The sequence below is a fragment of the Nerophis ophidion genome, linkage group LG20, assembly GCF_033978795.1.
Source record: "Nerophis ophidion isolate RoL-2023_Sa linkage group LG20, RoL_Noph_v1.0, whole genome shotgun sequence".
Lineage (NCBI taxonomy): Eukaryota > Metazoa > Chordata > Actinopteri > Syngnathiformes > Syngnathidae > Nerophis > Nerophis ophidion.
Genome location: NC_084630.1, coordinates 6,215,064 through 6,234,546, shown reverse-complemented (window position 1 = coordinate 6,234,546; position 19,483 = coordinate 6,215,064). Strand labels below are relative to the sequence as shown.

General features: G+C 41.5%; 1 protein-coding gene across 1 annotated transcript in view; it reads left to right on the top strand.

The window, feature by feature from the left end:
- Nucleotides 1-19,483, top strand: part of LOC133538683 (phospholipid-transporting ATPase ABCA1-like) — a 129,452-nt gene that overhangs the window by 28,600 nt on the left and 81,369 nt on the right. Inside the window, exons 6-7 of the mRNA XM_061880383.1 lie at nucleotides 9,678-9,799; nucleotides 13,388-13,579. Of these exons, the coding sequence (XP_061736367.1) occupies nucleotides 9,678-9,799; nucleotides 13,388-13,579 (314 nt within the window). The remainder of the gene's footprint in view (nucleotides 1-9,677; nucleotides 9,800-13,387; nucleotides 13,580-19,483) is intronic.

The window sequence follows — 19,483 nt, the reverse complement described above, 5'->3', positions numbered from 1 at the left end:
AATCCAACACAAACAAGTCTAGCATTAAAAGATTACAGTTGGTACAAAATGCGGCTGCTAGACTTTTGACAAGAACAAGAAAGTTTGATCACATTACGCCTGTACTGGCTCACCTGCACTGGCTTCCTGTGCACTTAAGATGTGACTTTAAGGTTTTACTACTTACGTATAAAATACTACACGGTCTAGCTCCAGCCTATCTTGCCGATTGTATTGTACCATATGTCCCGGCAAGAAATCTGCGTTCAAAAGACTCCGGCTTATTAGTGATTCCTAGAGCCCAAAAAAAGTCTGCGGGCTATAGAGCGTTTTCCGTTCGGGCTCCAGTACTCTGGAATGCCCTCCCGGTAACAGTTCGAGATGCCACCTCAGTAGAAGCATTTAAGTCTCACCTTAAAACTCATCTGTATACTCTAGCCTTTAAATAGACCTCCTTTCTGCCGCTTCTTTTCTTTCTCCTATGTCCCCCCCTCCCTTGTGGAGGGGGTCCGGTCCGATGACCATGGATGAAGTACTGGCTGTCCAGAGTCGAGACCCAGGATGGACCGCTCGCCTGTATCGGTTGGGGACGTCTCTACGCTGCTGATCCGCTTGAGATGGTTTCCTGTGGACGGGACTCTCACTGCTGTCTTGGATCCGCTTGAACTGAACTCTCGCGGCTGTGTTGGAGCCACTATGGATTGAACTTTCACAGTATCATATTAGACCCGCTCGACATCCATTGCTTTCGGTCCCCTAGAGAGGGGGGGTTGCCCACATCTGAGGTCCTCTCCAAGGTTTCTCATAGTCAGCATTGTCACTGGCGTCCCACTGGATGTGAATTCTCTCTGCCCACTGGGTGTGAGTTTTCCTTGCCCTTTTGTGGGTTCTTCCGAGGATGTTGTAGTCGTAATGATTTGTGCAGTCCTTTGAGACATTTGTGATTTGGGGCTATATAAATAAACATTGATTGATTGATTGACAAGTGAGGATGTGGCACAAGAGCAAAAAAACAGTAGTAATATCATAACTAATTTGATTCAAAAACAAGCAAGAGTTTGTTTTATTTCTGTCGCTTTGCAACAGAAATAAGCCTCCAATACAAACGCCATCAGTTCAATTCATTTCCAAATTGAAAAAAACGGGTGCAATGCAACCTTGTTTGCACATTAGACCCTGAAGTGGAGTTTGGTCATTATGCAACTCAACAGAACAACAGAGGTTCTTGTTGTTTTTGGAAATCACCCGTTTTTTTTTTTTTGTCCAGAATTACAGAACATCCTCATGCAGTAGCTCTGGACAATTGTACATTAATAGAAAATCACATTTTTGTCCAAATAGTGATATGTTTGTCTAAAGTGGGATTACTGTTGATATCGTCCTCTCTCTTAATCTGTGGACATTCTAACTGGAACATGTTCTGTACATGTAATCATCATTGATTTCTAAATGCACAGTGTGAGGCGATCTTTGTGAAGGGATGCATTGATCTGGAAAAAGGAGCTGTTTAATGCTGGATGGAGAAAGCACACACAGCTCTACTGCAGACTATCGGCATTAGAGTTTGGATCAAAGAGGGGGACGCTCTCACGTGTCTGCTAACAATTGAGGAGCTCATGTGATTCTGAAAATAAAGGGAGAGTGGGAACGGCCATATTTCAATCAATCAATCAATGTTTACTTCTATAGCCCTAAATCACTAGTGTCTCAAAGGGCTGCACAAACCGCTACCACATCCTCGGTAGGCCCACATAAGGGCAAGGAAAACTCACACCCAGTGGGACGTCGGTGACAATGATGACTATGAGAACCTTGGAGAGGAGGAAAGGAATGGATGTCGAGCGGGTCTAACATGATACTGTGAAAGTTCAATCCACAATGGATCCAACACAGTCGCGAGAGTCCAGTCCAAAGCGGATCCAACACAGCAGCGAGAGTCCCGCTCACAGCGGAGCCAGCAGGAAACCATCCCAAGCGGAGGCGGATCAGCAGCGCAGAGATGTCCCCAGCCGATACACAGGCAAGCAGTACATGGCCACCGGATCGGACCGGACCCCCTCCACAAGGGAGAGTGGGACATAGAAGGAAAAGAAAAGAAACGGCAGATCAACTGGTCTAAAAAGGGAGTCTATTTAAAGGCTAGAGTATACAAATGAGTTTTAAGGTGAGACTTAAATGCTTCTACTGAGGTAGCATCCCGAACTGTTACCGGGAGGGCATTCCAGAGTACTGGAGCCCGAACGGAAAACGCTCTATAGCCCGGAGACTTTTTTTGGGCTTTAGGAATCACTAATAAGCCGGAGTCTTTTGAAGGCAGATTTCTTGCCGGGACATATGGTACAATACAATCGGCAAGATAGGATGGAGCTAGATTGTGTAGTATTTTATACGTAAGTAGTAAAACCTTAAAGTCACATCTTAAGTGCACAGGAAGCCAGTGCAGGTGAGCCAGTACAGGCGTAATGTGATCAAACTTTCTTGTTCTTGTCAAAAGTCTAGCAGCCGCATTTTGTACCAACTGTAATCTTTTAATGCTAGACATGGGGAGACCCGAAAATAATACGTTACAGTAATCGAGGCGAGACGTAACAAACGCATGGATAATGATCTCAGCGTCTTTAGTTGACAGAATGGAGCGAATTTTAGCGATATTACGGAGATGAAAGAGTCCAGTCCAAAGCGGATCCAACACAGCAGCGAGAGTCCCGTTCACAGCGGAGCCAGCAGGAAACCATCCCAAGCGGAGGCGGATCAGCAGCGCAGAGATGTCCCCAGCCGATACACAGGCGAGCAGTACATGGCCACCGGATCGGACCGGACCCCCTCCACAAGGGAGAGTGGGACATAGAAGGAAAAGAAAAGAAACGGCAGATCAACTGGTCTAAAAAGGGAGTCTATTTAAAGGCTAGAGTATACAAATGAGTTTTAAGGTGAGACTTAAATGCTTCTACTACATATTTAGCATATAACCGGAATGACACTTATTAGAGTGCAGACCTCCAACAAGGATTTTTTTGTCAACTTTCATTGATTCAAAGAAAAAGTCCTTGCAATGTTGGTATTTTCAGAACAGGCCTCTTTTAGCAGAAGATAGTGTAATTGATTTCACTGCTCTTCGAGTTGTTAGGTTATAGCAGTGGTTCTCAAATGAGGGTACTTGAAGGTATGCCGAGGGGTACGTGAGATTTTTTTTAAATATTCTAAAAATAGCAAAAATTCAAAAATCCTTTATAAATATGTTTGTTGAATAATACTTCAACAAAATATGAATCTAAGTTCATAAAGTGTGAAAAGAAATGCAACAATGCAATATTCAGTTTTGACAGCTAGATTTTTTTGTGGACATGTTCCATAAATATTGATGTTAAAGATTTCTTTTTTCGGGAAGAAATGTTTGGAATTATGTTCATGAATCCAGATGGATTTCTATTACAATCCCCAAAGAGGGCACTTTAAGTTGATGATTACTTCTATGTGTAGAAATCTTTATTAGGGTCCGCCCTGCCTATGGCAAAGGACTCCATGTCCTTTGCCATATGCAAGGACCCTATTGAATCTGCTGCGTTTTATTATTATTATTATTATTATTCTTTCTTTCTTTCTTTATTCCGCACCTGAATTGAATGAATTCATTAACGTGGACCCCGACTTAAACAAGTTGAAAAACTTATTCGGGTGTTACCATTTAGTGGTCAATTGTACGGAATATGTACTGTACTGTGCAATCTACTAATAAAAGTATTAATCAATCAATCAATCAATCAATCAAAACCTACGCGCGGTACTTTGACCCCCTTAACATGCTTCAAAACTCACCAAATTTGACACACACGTCGGTCTGGCATGCCTTCCCAACGTATTAAGCAACCAAACCCCAAAAATGAAAATTGCGCGCTAGCGCCCCCTAGGAAAAAAAAGAAAACGACTGCCTGTAACTTCCGTTAGGAATGTCGTAGAGACATGAAACAAAAACCTCTATATAGGGCTGACTTATACCTAAATTTCATAATTGTATCTTCTGGGGCAAAAATCAACAAAAAATTAGCAAAAACCCATTCAAAGCAAAATTTTCGCAAAAAATGCAATTTTTTTCTCTTTGAGCTGTAATTTGACCCCCTTAGAATGCTTCAAAACTCACCAAACTCGGCACACACATCAGGACTGGCAGAAATTGCGATATAATGAAAAAACCAAACCCGAAAATTGAAAAATGCGCTCTAGCGCAATTTTTAAATAAAACACAGAAAAAACTGCTCCTAGGAAGAGAAAAGAGACAAAACTGCTTGTAACTTCCGGTAGGAATGCCGGAAAGACATGAAACAAAAACTTATATGTAGGTCTGACTTAGAACTCGCACAGGAGAGAGTTTGAACCCTTCTGATTAAAAGTATAGATCAAAGTTTTGATAAGTTCTCAGGTTTTGATTTTACGCGCCTTCAAAAAACCCCTGCGCAAATTTTCCTGAAAAATGACGTTTTTGCCTCTTTGAGCTGTAATTTGACCCACTTAAAATGCTTCAAAGTGCAAGTTAAAGCTCTGTTATGCAGACTGAAAGCCATTTATCAACAACATCCAGAATCGCCGATCTGTAATTTCACCCCCTTAACATGCTTCAAAACTCACCAAATTTTACACACATATCAGGACTGGCAAAAACTGCCATCTAATAAAAAACCAAACCCCAAAAATCAAAATTGCGCTTAGCGCCCCCTAGGAAAAAAAACAGACAAAACTGCATGTAACTTCTGTTAGAAATGTCGTAGAGACATGGAATAAAAAACTTCTATGTAGGTCTGACTAAGATCGGGACTCGGGACACGGCGGCAGCGGCCAAAGGCGGACCCGACCAACGCTGCTTGCAGCTTTAATTTATAATTGAATCACTTGTTTATTTTTCAACAAGTTTTTAGTTACTTTTATATCTTTTTTTCCAAATAGTTCAAGAAAGACCACTACAAATGAGCAATATTTTGCACTGTTATACAATTTAATAAATCAACAACTGATGACATAGTGCTGTATTTTATTTCTTTATCTCTTTTTTTCCTACCAAAAATGTTTTGCTCTGATTAGGGGTACTTGAATTAAAAAAAATGTTGACAGGGGGTACATCACTGAAAAAAGGTTAAGAACCACTGGGTTATAGAATTGGCAGTTTGTGGTTCACAATAATAGCAGCCTGTTTATGGACCAGTTTTGGTCGTGACGAAAAAAGCACCAGCTGTGTCAAGCAGGGACGTGCACATGATTATAAAGGGGCAGGGGCTCAAAGTCAGAAAAGGGCAGGACATTTTTTTTGGTCCTTTACACAATATGGAAATTAATGTAAAATTAAATTTGCTAATAGGAAGCTAACTACTTAGCTGTGTGTCCTTTATAGGTAAAAGTGATTGCCATTTCTTTTGTGTCAACAAATTATTGTCATAATGAGTTAATTCACATTATCATAGGCTTGGAAGACATGAAAAGCAACAAAACGCTGGTTTATTATTAGGCTATTTTTTGTTAAAGATAAGCACTTTAACATTGAACATTGAACATTGAATTCTAAAAAAAAATAAAAACCCAAATGGAAAAAACTTTAATGTGAAAATCTGTCCTTCTTCCCTTAACTTGATGAAAACACCATCAAGTTGTAACTTATGGTCTTTCTCACTTAATGCTCCGACTAAACAACTGAAACGCAATACAACTTTATATCTAAACCTCTACTGGGAGAGAAATGTGATCCGCCGTAAACACAGTGCATTTTATTTTGAAAATCAACCCGGGGTTTTATTTTTTATTTTGTACACTAATTCCTGTCCCGCACGATCCGCTCTGCTCTGTGCGGAATTGATGTGCCGTGCTCAATTGATGCGCTGTGCTCCGACGTCCGGCAAAAACAAAAGCTGGCACATTGAATAATAGAATAATACAGCGTTTTTCTGAAATATTACCCATATTAGATGCTGAATAAGTGGACGGCGACTAGACCATAACTCACAGGTTCAAGTTGCTCCACTGTCACGTGTCCTCAGGGGCGCAGTTGGCTCTCTGGCGGAAGCGCAGGCTCAAACAACCCGGTATTACAAGAAAACGTGGAGTTTTTGTACCGCGGTTTTTTTTGTTTTGGTTTTTTACATCCCTAACAGGAATGTATGAATGTTGTCTAAAGAAAAAAAAACTAAACAAAACAAAAAACAACACACACGAGGCAAAAAAGGGCAGGGGCTCAAGCACCCATAGGGCCCTACGTGTACACGTGCCAGCTGTCAATATTAATACAGAGCTCGGTCTTCAAGCTTGACTTGGGCTCAAGAAAATTTCAGATCCTGATAACGCACAGAATTTCAACCACTTAGACACACTTGCGCAGATTAGATAAAATAAAGACCTGGAATGGACTCTTGCATACTTGGCTGACTGCACAACACTACATTTTAATTAGGTTTTAGCATCTATTTTGCTCTGTCCTCAAGGGTCTTTGTACGCCATGTGCCAATGGAGGCCTTTCTGTTCTGCTGGGATGCTGATTAGACCCTATTAACACTCCATGGAGAGTCACCTCAGGAGAGTTCAGGTCACACATAGACACACTGGTGCACGATTTAAAAAACACTGCGCTCATGCAGCCATACCATGTAGTTCTCTCTCGCTTCCTCCCCTCAGGATGTTCACTTGTGCGTCAAAACTCTTGTTGAATGTGTGTGCGTCAGACAGGAAGAAACCATGTGGCTGCATGTAGAGCAAAGCCTCAACCGAAGCGGGGGAGCTCAATGTGTGTGTGCAATCACAGAATTTGAGTTAGGATGTTTAGAGGAATGTTTTGACATCCTTGAAATTTAGAACAGGAACTGAAAGTCATCCAGAGTTGCAAAACAAACTTAAGGCCTACTGAAATGAGATGTTCTTATTTAAACGGGGATAGCAGGTCCATTCTATGTGTCATACTTGATCATTTCGCGATATTGCCATATTTTTGCTGAAAGGATTTAGTAGAGAACATCCACGATAAAGTTCGCAACTTTCGGTCGCTAACAGAAAAGCCCTGCTTCTACCGGAAGTCGCAGACGATGACGTCAAATGTTGATGGCTCCTCACATTGTTTTTAATGGGAGCCTCCAACAAAAAGTGCTATTCAAACCGAGAAAACGACAATTTCCACATTAATTTGAGCGAGGATGAAAGATTCGTGTTTGAGGATATTGATAGCGACGGACTAGAAAAAAAAAAAAACAGGTTAAAAAAAAATGCGTTTTAGTGAGTTTAACAGTACCTGATAGTCGGAGGTGTGTGTCCACGGGTGTCTTGAGGCCAGTGTCTCAGGGGAGTCGACGACAGCTATGAACGGCACAAGCGCAGCTTTTCTCCGGTAAGAACTGACTTTTTAACCACAATTTTCTCACCGAAACCTGCTGGTTGACATTTGGTAGGGATCCATGTCCTCTTGACGGCGCTCTGATCCATAGGAAAGTTTCACCTCCAGGAATTTTAAACAAGGAATCACCGTGTGTTTGTGTGGCTAAAGGCTAAAGCTTCCCAACTCCATCTTTCTACTGTGACTTCCCCAATATTAATCGAACAAATCGCAAAAGATTCAGCAACACAGATCTTCAAAATACTGTGTAATTATGCGGTTAAAGCAGACGACTTTTAGCTGTGTGTGTGCGCAGCGCTCATACTTCCTAAAAACCCGTGACGTCTTGCGTACACGTCATCATTACACGACGTTTCCAAGACGAAACTCCTGGGAAATTTAAATTGTAATTTATTAAACTAAAAAGGCCGTATTGGCATGTGTTGCAATGTTAATATTTCATCATTGATATATAAACTATCAGACTGCGTGGTCGCTAGTAGTGGCTTTCAGTAGGCCTTTAGGGATGGTACCAAATTTTGCACTTTTACAGCGCTGACTAAATTATGTTGCGACTACCCGGTATCGATTCACGTAAAATCAAACTTATGCTGCACGTAACGTCCCACATCCAATGGCAGACTCCATCCATCCATCCATTTCTACCGCTTTTTCCATTTTGGGGTTGCGGGGGGCGCTGGTGCCTATCTCAGCTACAACCGGGCGGAAGGCGGCGTACACCCTGGACAAGTCGCCATCTCGGCCGTCTTAAACACTAGTATCGAGCGTACAGTAAGGCTCCACTATTTAAAATGCACTAGCTCGATGCTTACTTATATTGGATTTGCTGTAGACATGCTACAGATTAGCATTAGCGATTTTACATGACAATTTAAACATCTCCAAAATTGGTCACGGAAACTACAACTAACACAGTCGTTACAATCAAACAGCTGGTGTGTAATAGTTACAATTCTTACAGTACAAACCCTTTTTAGGTAGCAACAAAACACGAGTCCATACACTACTGCCATCTAACTAACGTCTTGGAATTGCCGATATCCATCCATCTTTCTTTTTCTACCGCTTATTTCCTTTGGGGTCGCAGGGGAGCGCTGGTGCCTATCTCAGCTACATCCGGGCGGAAGGCGGCGTACACCCTGCACAAGTCGCCACCTTGGCCGTCTTAAACACTAGTATCGAGCGTACAGTAAGGCTCCACTCTTTAAAATGCACTAGCTCGATGCTTACTTACATTGGATTTGCTGTAGACATGCTACAGATTAGCATTAGCGATTTTACATGACAATTTAAACATCTCCAAAATTGGTCACGGAAACTACAACTAACACAGTCGTTAAATCAAACAGCTGGTGTGTAATAGTTACAACTCTTACAGTACAAACCCTTTTTAGGGAGCAACAAAACACGAGTCCATACACTACTGCCATCTAACTAACGTCTTGGAATTGCCGATATCCATCCATTTTCTACCACTTATTTCCTTTGGGGTCGCAGGGGAGCGCTGTTGCCTATCTCAGCTACAACCGGGCGGAAGGCGGCGTACACCCTGGACAAGTCGCCACCTCGTCCGTCTTAAACACTAGTATCGAGCGTACAGTAAGGCTCCACTCTTTAAAATGCTGATGCTTACTTATATTGGATTTTCTGTAGACATGCTACAGATTAGCATTAGCGATTTTACATGGCAATGTCATTACAATCAAACAGCTGGTATGTAATGGTTACAATTCTTACAGTACAATCCCTTTCTAGGGAGCAACAAAACATGAGACTCATCGTAACGCACTGCAGTCCGTACACTACTGCCATCTAACTAACGTCTTGGAATTGCCTATATCCATCCATCCATTTTCTACCGCTTATTTCCTTTGGGGTTGCGGGGAGCGCTGGTGCCTATCTCAGCTACAATCTGGCAGAAGGCCGTGTACACCCTGGACAAGTCGCCACCTCATTGCAGGGAATTGCCTATACTACATGCAAAATCTACTCTATAATACTTGCAAATGAAACTCATAAATTATCATTATCAGCTCACTGTTAAATGTAAACAAAATATGTACACTAATAGGCAATTTTGCCTTTTTTACCACATGAAAATTGGTAGCGTTGAGTCCCTGATTATATAGTAGTTTGTGGTGTTATGTCATAGGCAATATCATAGTATGCACAAAAACATACAAGGTGTTTCAAAATGCTTACATTGCTGAAATGTTCAGTTCTGTCTTCCACTGCCTTGTTTTGAAATGACCACTGTTTGTACTCCTCTGTCCCTCCTTTGTATCAAAAGTAGGGCGTTTGTGCTTACTCTACATTGTTCTTGTCTTTTCGCTGCTAGGTTTCAAGCTGAAGGACTTTTTGAAAGATAACGAAACCCTCTCCCACTTCTTGCATCACAACGCCTCGCTTCCCCGTCACGCGCTGAAGCAGATCGTAGAGGCGGACGTCAATCTGGAAAAGGTAGAATATCACACTTGCTATTACCAAAATGTCAAAGCCCAACACAAAACAGTGGCTATTTGTTGTTCAAAATGACCCATACCTGAATTAAACATACTGTAGTGCAGGAGTAGGGAACCTATGGCTCTAGAGCCAGATGTGGCTCTTTTGATGACTGGATCTGGCTCTCGGATAAATCGGAGCTAACACTGCTTAACACAATAAGTAATGACTAATTCCACTTGTAATCAAAGTGTTAAAAATAACGTTCAAAATATCAAACATGCTCATGCATTTGAATCCATCCATCCTTTTTTCTACCGCACTTTATTTATTAATATTTTTTTTAGGGCTTGCCCTCCTGGGGGTTCTTCATACCACCAAGCACTGACATGAAAGCCTGTTTCCGGGTTACGATATTTTTTTTAATTTTTCAATAAGTCTCTCGGTTGCTTTCCAGCAATTGTCTTTTTCTCTTTCATTCTCGCTCGCACTCTGGCTCCAGCTCCAACCCTGTCTCTCCTCCTGGCTGCTGCTTATAACAGAGTGATTAGATAACAAGGCCCAGGTGGGCCATCCACGCACTTGTCGCTGATTTCGAGGCCGGTCCTGGCACACCCCGCTTCGCTGCAGGCCCGCAGGCCACGCCCCCTCCACAGTTAGCTTCAGAATATCAATGTTAGTAATGTTGGTCTTACTTAAAAATGCACGCGTTTAGGTGTGTTCAGTGTTGAAAAAAAATTATATGGCTCCTACATTTTTAAATATTCGGATTCTTGGCTCTCTCAGCCAAAAAGGTTCCCGACCCCTGCTGTAGTGTAAAGCCCTAAATGATAAATGGGTTGTACTTGTATAGCGCTTTTCTACCTTCAAGGTACTCAAAGCGCTTTGACACTACTTCCACATTCACCCATTCACACACACTGATGGAGGGAGCTGTCATGCAAGGCGCTGACCAGCACCCATCAGGAGCAAGGTTGAAGTGTTTTGCTCAGGATAAAACGGACATGACTAGGTTGGTACTATGTGGGGATTGAACCAGGGACCTTCGGGTTGCGCACGGCCACTCTACCACTGCGCCAAGCCATAAACCCTTGTCCTCACTGCTCCTCGGTGCTGATGCATAAATCCAATAAAACCCGAAACAGGCTGTTAAGGCCTTTATGTCCGAAAAAACAACAACATTGTAGACACACATTATTTTATTCCGATTGACTAAAATACAATTTTACAGATATTTAAATGTCATTATTAGTTTTATATACATGAAGAATCATCTTCACACACACGCTCCTCCTCTCCCATTAAAATCATCCTAATTTCTCTGGCCAACCGGTTTACAGCAGCTGCCAGTAAGTCACATAATAGCAGTGAGCGAAAGTCACATGACCGCTCCGTTTCCTGCAGTCCCCCCCCCCCGTGCCTCCTCAAGTGCAGACACAGAGCTGCGATGGGACTTTTCTCCGCCCACCGCTGCTACCCAGACGTTTATTGATCAGTGAGGATGCACTTCATTTAACCTGGCAAGGACATTATTCAAGGAACGAGAATTGCTGGCTATTTTGGTAATTGTTTTGCAGCGATTAGATGCAAATCCCTGCTGAACATGTATGAAGGGTTGTTATGATTACTACCATTTCTCTTCAGTAAGCGCAAATGACTTGCCAGGTAATAATAATGCTTGGGTTTACAGTACATACAATATATGTTATTTTTATAATAATAATAATTAGCTTTATTGTCTCAGAGGAGATATGTGTCTTGGACATCAAGAAACAGCCTTCTACATACATACATACAAAGGGTGTGGGAAAAAATCGATTCGAATACAAATCGAATCGTTTATGTTGTGCGATTCAGAATCGATTCTCATTTTTAAAAAATCGATTATTTCTAAAAATACTATCGTCCATTGCCAAAAAATTGTGGGACAATATCCATATCATTATACATTATTACCTTATAATAATATAAATTATTACATATTATGATTACATTAGTGCTAAAAAATTTTTGTCACAAAATATTTATTTTTGTTTTTTATTTTTATCCATTTATGAATCAATCCAACAAAACAATACATAATAATGCAATCAAATTCCAAAACCAAACCCGACCCAGCAACACTCAGAACAGCAATAAACAGAGCATTTGAGGACACACAAACATGACATGGTACAATCTCTAAAAGTAGTCAAACTAAAATGAACATTATCATTATTAGTAACAATAGAAAATGGATGGAATTTCAAAATAGCAGTGATTAAAAAAAACTCATTGATATTATCATTAAAAACGTTAATCCAAAAAATAATTGAAAAACAATGAACAATGCATCGCATCTCATGAGCTTGATAACACACTGTGTCCAATATTTTACACAAAGATATAATAAGTCATATTTTGATTCATTTAATACTTAAAACTGACTTCTGATTAAAAGTTATTCACAGAGTTTTGATTACTGCTCCGGTTTTGATTTTACGGGCCTTCAAAGAACCCCTGCGCAAAGTTTCCTAAAAAATGTCATTTTTGCCTCTTTGAGCTGTAATTTGACCCCCTTAAAATGCTTCAAAGTGCAAGTTAAAGCTCTACTGTGCAATGCGAAAGCCATTTATCAACAACATCCAGAAACCCCGATCTGTAATTTGACCCCCTTAACATGCTTCAAAACTCACCAAATTTTACACACACATCAGGACTGGGGAAAATTGCCATCTAACAAAAAACCAAACCCTAAAAATCTAAATTGCGCTCTAGCGCCCCCTAGGAAAAAACACAGACAAAACTGCTTGTATTTTCTGTTAGGAATGTCGTAGAGACATGAAACAAAAACCTCTATGTAGGTCTGACTAAGACCAAGGCTTGAGTTGTGGCGGCATCAGCCAAAGCGGACCCGACTAATGCTGCTTGCAGCTTTAATTTCAATATTGGATCCCATATTCCAACATATGAGTCATTATCTAAACTAAATGCAGTTTTTTCTACTGATATCATCTCCATAGCCTGTGTATACCAGTCAGTATTAGTTGGACTATCAACCTTTATCCATTTTTTAAATATTTTAATATATTTTATTATTATGCATATTGAAAGAAAGGCATTTTTACTCTTTGATGACACGTTACTAAATTGATAGATATCCCCAAGAATACAAGTTTGCAATGTCATTGGGATGTTTGCTTCTTTTGTTGTTTTCAACCATTACTCTTTTATTCTCTGACATTCCGACAATAAATAAACAAGAGTTCCCTTCAGCTGCCCGACACTTCGTACAGAACTCGTTACCTACTACACCAATTTTAAACATCTAAAATGTTTAAGTCCATCATCTATTTCCGAACACATGCATCATTCGCATTTCTAGTGCGGTGTTCATTTATTATTCCATAAAATAGTTTAATGAATTTCTTAAATGTTTCTAAAATATTTCAAAAAATACTATCGTTCATTGCCAAAGATTTGTGGGACGATATCGATATCGTCCAGCAAAATGTTTCGGCCCATGCCTACCATGGATAGTAGACTGTAGCAGGGATGGTTCTTCACAGACCTATTTCACATGTAATGAAACTAATAACCATGGTCTACTTCTCCCTCTGTGTCCAGGTTCTGACTAAGGGTTTTGGCTTCCATCTCAGAGACTTGTGTAACACAACACCTCTGGAGGAGTTTGTCCATATTGCTGACCGCAATGTATCTCGCCTGACGCAAGAGATTATCTGCAAGTCGTCCAAGGACTGGCTGAACAAGGCCCAAAGCCACTTCCTGTCGAACTTGGACTTCCTCAAGCCCATTCGAGTAAGTGTGTCTATCAAGCAAATGATGTAACAGTTTGATCTTCAGATTGTTGAGTCTAACTTACTTTATAGACCAGGGGTCGGGAACCATTTTGGCTGAGAGAGCCAAGAAGCCAAATATTTTAAAATGTATCTCCGTAAGAGCCGTAAAATATTTTTTTAAATAAAATAAATGATAAATGGGTTGTACTTGTATAGCGCTTTTCTACCTTCAAGGTACTCAAAGCGCTTTGACACTACTTCCACATTTACCCATTCACACACACATTCACACACTGATGGAGGGAGCTGCCATGCAAGGCGCCAACCAGCACCCATCAGGAGCAAGGGTGAAGTGTCTTGCTCAGGACACAACGGACGTGACGAGGTTGGTTCTAGGTGGGATTTGAACCAGTGACCCTCGGGTTGCGCACGGCCACTCTCCCACTGCGCCACACCGTCCCTTTTTAACCCTGAACACAACTAAACGCGTGCATTTTTAAGTAAGACCAACATTTTTAGAGTATAATAGGTCTCTTATTCTTTGTGAAGTGAAGTGAAGTGAATTATATTTATATAGCGCTTTTCTCTAGTGACTCAAAGCGCTTTACATAGTGAAACCCAATATTTAAGTTACATTTAAACCAGTGTGGGTGGCACTGGGAGCAGGTGGGTAAAGTGTCTTGCCCAAGGACACAACGGCAGTGACTAGGATGGCGGAAGCGGGAATCGAACCTGCAACCCTCAAGTTGCTGGCACGGCCACTCTACCAACCGAGCTATACCGCCCAATAACATTGTTATTCTGAAGCTAACTGTGGAGGGGGGCGTGGCCTGCGGGCCTGCAGCGAAGCGGGGTGTTGCCAGGACCGGCCTCGAAATCAGCGACAGGTGCGTAGGGGCCTTGTTACCTAATCACCTGTCGCTATGTTATAAGCAGCAGCCAGGAGGGGCGACGGGGTTGGTGCAGGAGCCAGAGCGCGAGCCAGAACGAAAGAGAAAAACACAATTGCTGGAAAGCAACTGAGGGACTTATTGAAAAATGAAACAATACTGTAAGCCTGAAACAGGGTCTCATGTCGGTTCTTGGTGGTCTGAAGAACCCCCAGGAGGGCAAGCACTACACTAACCAATAATAAATGAATAACTTCTTACCATCAACCTAGCTTCTTGAACAGGTGCGGTAGAAAAACGGATGGATGGATTAAAAATGCACGAGGATGTTTTATATTTTGGACATTATTTTTAACACTGATTACAAGTGGAATTATTCATTATTTATCGTGTTAAGCAGAGTCAGCTCAAATTTACCTGAGAGCCAGATGCAGTCATCAAAAGAGCCACATCTGGCTCCCGAGCCATAGGTTCCCTACCCCTGTTATAGACAAAGACAATGAATGCACATGCTTTATTCTTTAAAATAAGCATTGATTGTTTTAGTTTTACATGGCCTCTACTCACAATGACAATATTCGTCATTAAAAAGATAAGCAGTAGAAAATGAGTGGATGGAGATTTTTGTTTGTGCAACCTTTTACTGCAGCCTTTACTGGATAACTCTGCACTTTTAAAGGTTTTTAATGACTTGCTTTTAATGTCTGATTCTGGCAGCTCTGCCATTTTAGTGCTTTTAGATCTTACAGCTGCCTTTGACACAGTCGACCACACAATTCTTTTAGACCGCCTGAGAGACTGTGTGGGTGTCAGGGGGACTGCGTTAGAGTGGTTCAGATCCTACCTGTCTGAGAGGTCCTTCTCTGTCAGGCTGGGGGACGCCACTTCTTCTTCTGCCCCGCTTTACTGTGGTGTCCCCAGGGATCTATTTTAGGCCCCATCCTGTTCGCTCTTTATCTCCTCCCTCTTGGAGATATTTTTAAGAAACATCCATCCATCCATCATCTTCCGCTTATCCGAGGTCGGGTCGCGGGGGCAACAGCCTAAGCAGGGAAACCCAGACTTCCCTCTCCCCAGCCACTTCGTCCAGCTCTTCCCGGGGGATCCCGAGGCGTTCCCAGGCCAGCCGGGAGACATAGTCTTCCCAACGTGTCCTGGGTCTTCCCCGTGGCCTCCTACCGGCTGGACGTGCCCTAAACACCTCCCTAGGGAGGCGTTCGGGTGGCATCCTGACCAGATGCCCGAACCACCTCATCTGGCTCCTCTCGATGTGGAGGAGCAGCGGCTTTACTTTGAGTTCCTCCCGGATGGCAGAGCTTCTCACCCTATCTCTAAGGGAGAGCCCCGCCACACGGCGGAGGAAACTCATTTCGGCCGCTTGTACCCGTGATCTTATCCTTTCGGTCATGACCCAAAGCTCATGACCATAGGTGAGGATGGGAACGTAGATCGACCGGTAAATTGAGAGCTTTGCCTTCCGGCTCAGCTCCTTCTTCACCACAACGGATCGGTACAACGTCCGCATTACTGAAGACGCCGCACCGATCCGCCTGTCGATCTCACGATCCACTCTTCCCTCACTCGTGAACAAGACTCCTAGGTACTTGAACTCCTCCACTTGGGGCAGGGTCTCCTCCCCAACCCGGAGATGGCACTCCACCCTTTTCCGGGCGAGAACAATGGACTCGGACTTGGAGGTGCTGATTCTCATTCCGGTCGCTTCACACTCGGCTGCGAACCGATCCAGCGAGAGCTGAAGATCCCGGCCAGATGAAGCCATCAGGACCACATCATCTGCAAAAAGCAGAGACCTAATCCTGCGGTCACCAAACCGGAACCCCTCAACGCCTTGACTGCGCCTAGAAATTCTGTCCATAAAAGTTATGAACAGAATCGGTGACAAAGGACAGCCTTGGCGGAGTCCAACCCTCACTGGAAATGTGTTCGACTTACTGCCGGCAATGCGGACCAAGCTCTGGCACTGATCATACAGGGAGCGGACCACCACAATAAGACAGTCCGATACCCCATACTCTCTGAGCACTCCCCACAGGACTTATTTTTAAGAAACATGGAGTGTTTTATCACTTTTATGCAGATGACTGCCAAATTTATATGCCGATTTCAAAAAGCCACGGCCCCCTGACACCCCTTCTTAACTGTCTATGTGACGTCAAGGCTTGGTTAGCCCAGAATTTTTTAATGAGGGAAAAACGGAAATTTTAGTTTTTGGTCCGACCCTTACTGACTTGGGACCATTGCAAAATGATGTGCGTCCCAAAGTCACCAGCCTTTGCGTCACTATAGACAGCCATTTTAAACTAGACAAACAAGTCAATGGCGTTTTAAAATGGTGTTTTTATCACCTTCGTCTTTTAGTAAAGGTTAAACCGTTTTTATCTTTTAACCTTTTTGAACAAGTCGTGCATGCTTTTATTTCAAGTGGCCTGGACTACTGCAATGCACTTTATGCTGGTATTAGCCAAAAAGCTCTCTCCCGGTTGCAGTTAGTCCAGAAGGCGGCAGCAGGACTTTTAACAGGGGCCAGGAAACGCCAGCATATAACCCCAATTCTTCAGAGTTTGCACTGGCTCCCTGTTCATGTTAGAATTGATTTTAAAACATTGCTGTTTGTTTTTAAATCTTTACATGGACTGGCACCTCAATATATCTCGGACCTTATCCAAATTTACATCTGAGGTCCGAGAGCCAGTTCCAGCTCGTGGTGCCCAAGACCAGACTTAAGACCAGGGGAGACAGGGCCTTCTCTGTGGTCGGCCCTAAACTCTGGAACACTCTGCCCCTCCATGTTCAAACTGCTTCCACAGTGGAGTGTTTTAAGTCTCCTCTTAAGACCCACTTTTATTCTTTGGCTTTTAACACTACGTGAGTTGTGTGGTCCTCTGTTGTCCTCTGTGTTTTTTATACACTTTGATTTCTATTTTACTGTTTTAATTGATTTTACCCTTTAAAATAGTTTTAATCATATTTGTTTTTATACTGTTTTTATTGGTTTTATTTTTATTCATTTTTTGTTTTATTCAGTCATTGGTGGAGCATAATATTGTTTTTAACATGGCTGTGCAGCACTTTGGAAACTTTATTGTTGTTTAAATGTGCTATATAAATAAAGTGGATTGGATTGGATACAATAAAACGGGAAAGAGATTGTCACCTTTCCCCTACATTTGTTTCTCCCAATAAAGCTGCCCTCTTCCCCTCCGTTCCCGTGACAGACAAGTGAGTCATACGGGTGTTGGACGCACAGAGGTGAACAAAATGCTCTGTACAACTGATGTTTAAAGACTTAAAAAAAAAACCCACAAAGGAGCAAGGACAGTAAACATTTTTTAATGACAACTATGCATCCACTTTAGGAAAAAAAAATCTTGGTTATTTTTTTTTAAATAACTGCATTTTTGCCTCCTTTATTTAGTTCGTGTTAATGTGTTGGCGTTATTGTAACGGCCAAAACAAAACAAGGATGTGTGTTAGCAGAATAGAAAGTTGAACCGTTTCTCTGCTGGTGCATTGTTCTTTTTGAAACCCGCAACACCTGTGCTTTATCGTGCGTGAGACATTTTAGCAGCTGAACTCTTGAGTGTGAGATACGATAACAGACATGTTGTCCTCCCAGGAAAATAACACAAAAGACACGAGGCTTGGGACACATTTTTTACTTTTTTTTTTTTTTAATTTTTACAGCTTCCTTCTTTTCTCCTCCATGTAATCATTTGCGAACTTAGTGAATGTTTTCTATTCTTTGGCTTCCACCGTGGAAAGGTATTATTGTACTGAATGTATTGTAGCAAACAGGTTTTTAATACAACCAAAGATATTTTTGGTCAAATTTTCACAAATGTGAATTGAAAAAAAAAAAACAACTACCGGATATTTTGGAGTATAAGTCGCTTCGGGGTATAAGTCGCACCTGCCGAAAATGCATAATAAAGAAGGAAAAAAATATATATAAGTCGAATTTTTGGGGGAAATTTATTTGATAAAACCCAACACCAAGAATAGACATTTGAAAGGCAATTTAAAATAAATAAAGAATACTGAACAACAGGCTGAATAAGTGTACCTTATATGACACATAAAAAAAACCAACAAAGAACGTACCTGGTATGTTAACCTAACATATTATGGTAAGAGTCATTCAAATAACTATAACATATAGAACATGCTATACGTTTACCAAACAATCTGTCACTCCTAATTGCTAAATCCCATGAAATCTTATACGTTTAGTCCAGGGGTCACCAACTTTTTGGAAACCAAGAGCTACTTCTTGGGTACTGATTAATGCGAAGGGCTACCAGTTTGATACACACTTAAATAAATTGCCAGAAATAGCCAATTTGCTCAATTTACCTTTAATAAATATATATATATATATATATATATATATATATATATGTATGTCTTGATTGGATTATCCAGAGAATAGTGCTCGATACCGTGGTAGAGCGCAATATGTAGGTGTGGGGAAAAAATCACAAGACTACTTCATCTCTACAGAACTGTTTCATGAGGGGTTCCCTAAATCATCAGGAGATGTTTTATTTTTTTAAATTTTATATATATATATATATATATATATATATATATATATATATATATATCTCCATCCATCCATCCATCCATCCATTTTCTACCGCTTATTCCCTTTCGGGATCACGGGGGGCGCGTGCGCCTATCTCAGCTACAATCGGGCGGAAGGCGGGGTACACCCTGGACAAGTCGCCACCTCATCGCAGGGCCAACACAGATGGACAGACAACATTCACACTCACATTCACACACTAAGGCCAATTTAGTGTTGCCAATCAACCTAACCCCAGGTGCATGTCTATATATATATATATATATATAAATGGGTATTTCTGTCTGTCATTCCGTCGTACATTTTTTTTCCTTTACGGAAGGTTTTTTTTGCAGAATAATTGATGAAAAAAACACTTAATTGAACGGTTTAAAAGAGGAGAAAACAGGAAAAAAATGAAAATTTAATTTTGAAACATAGTTTATCT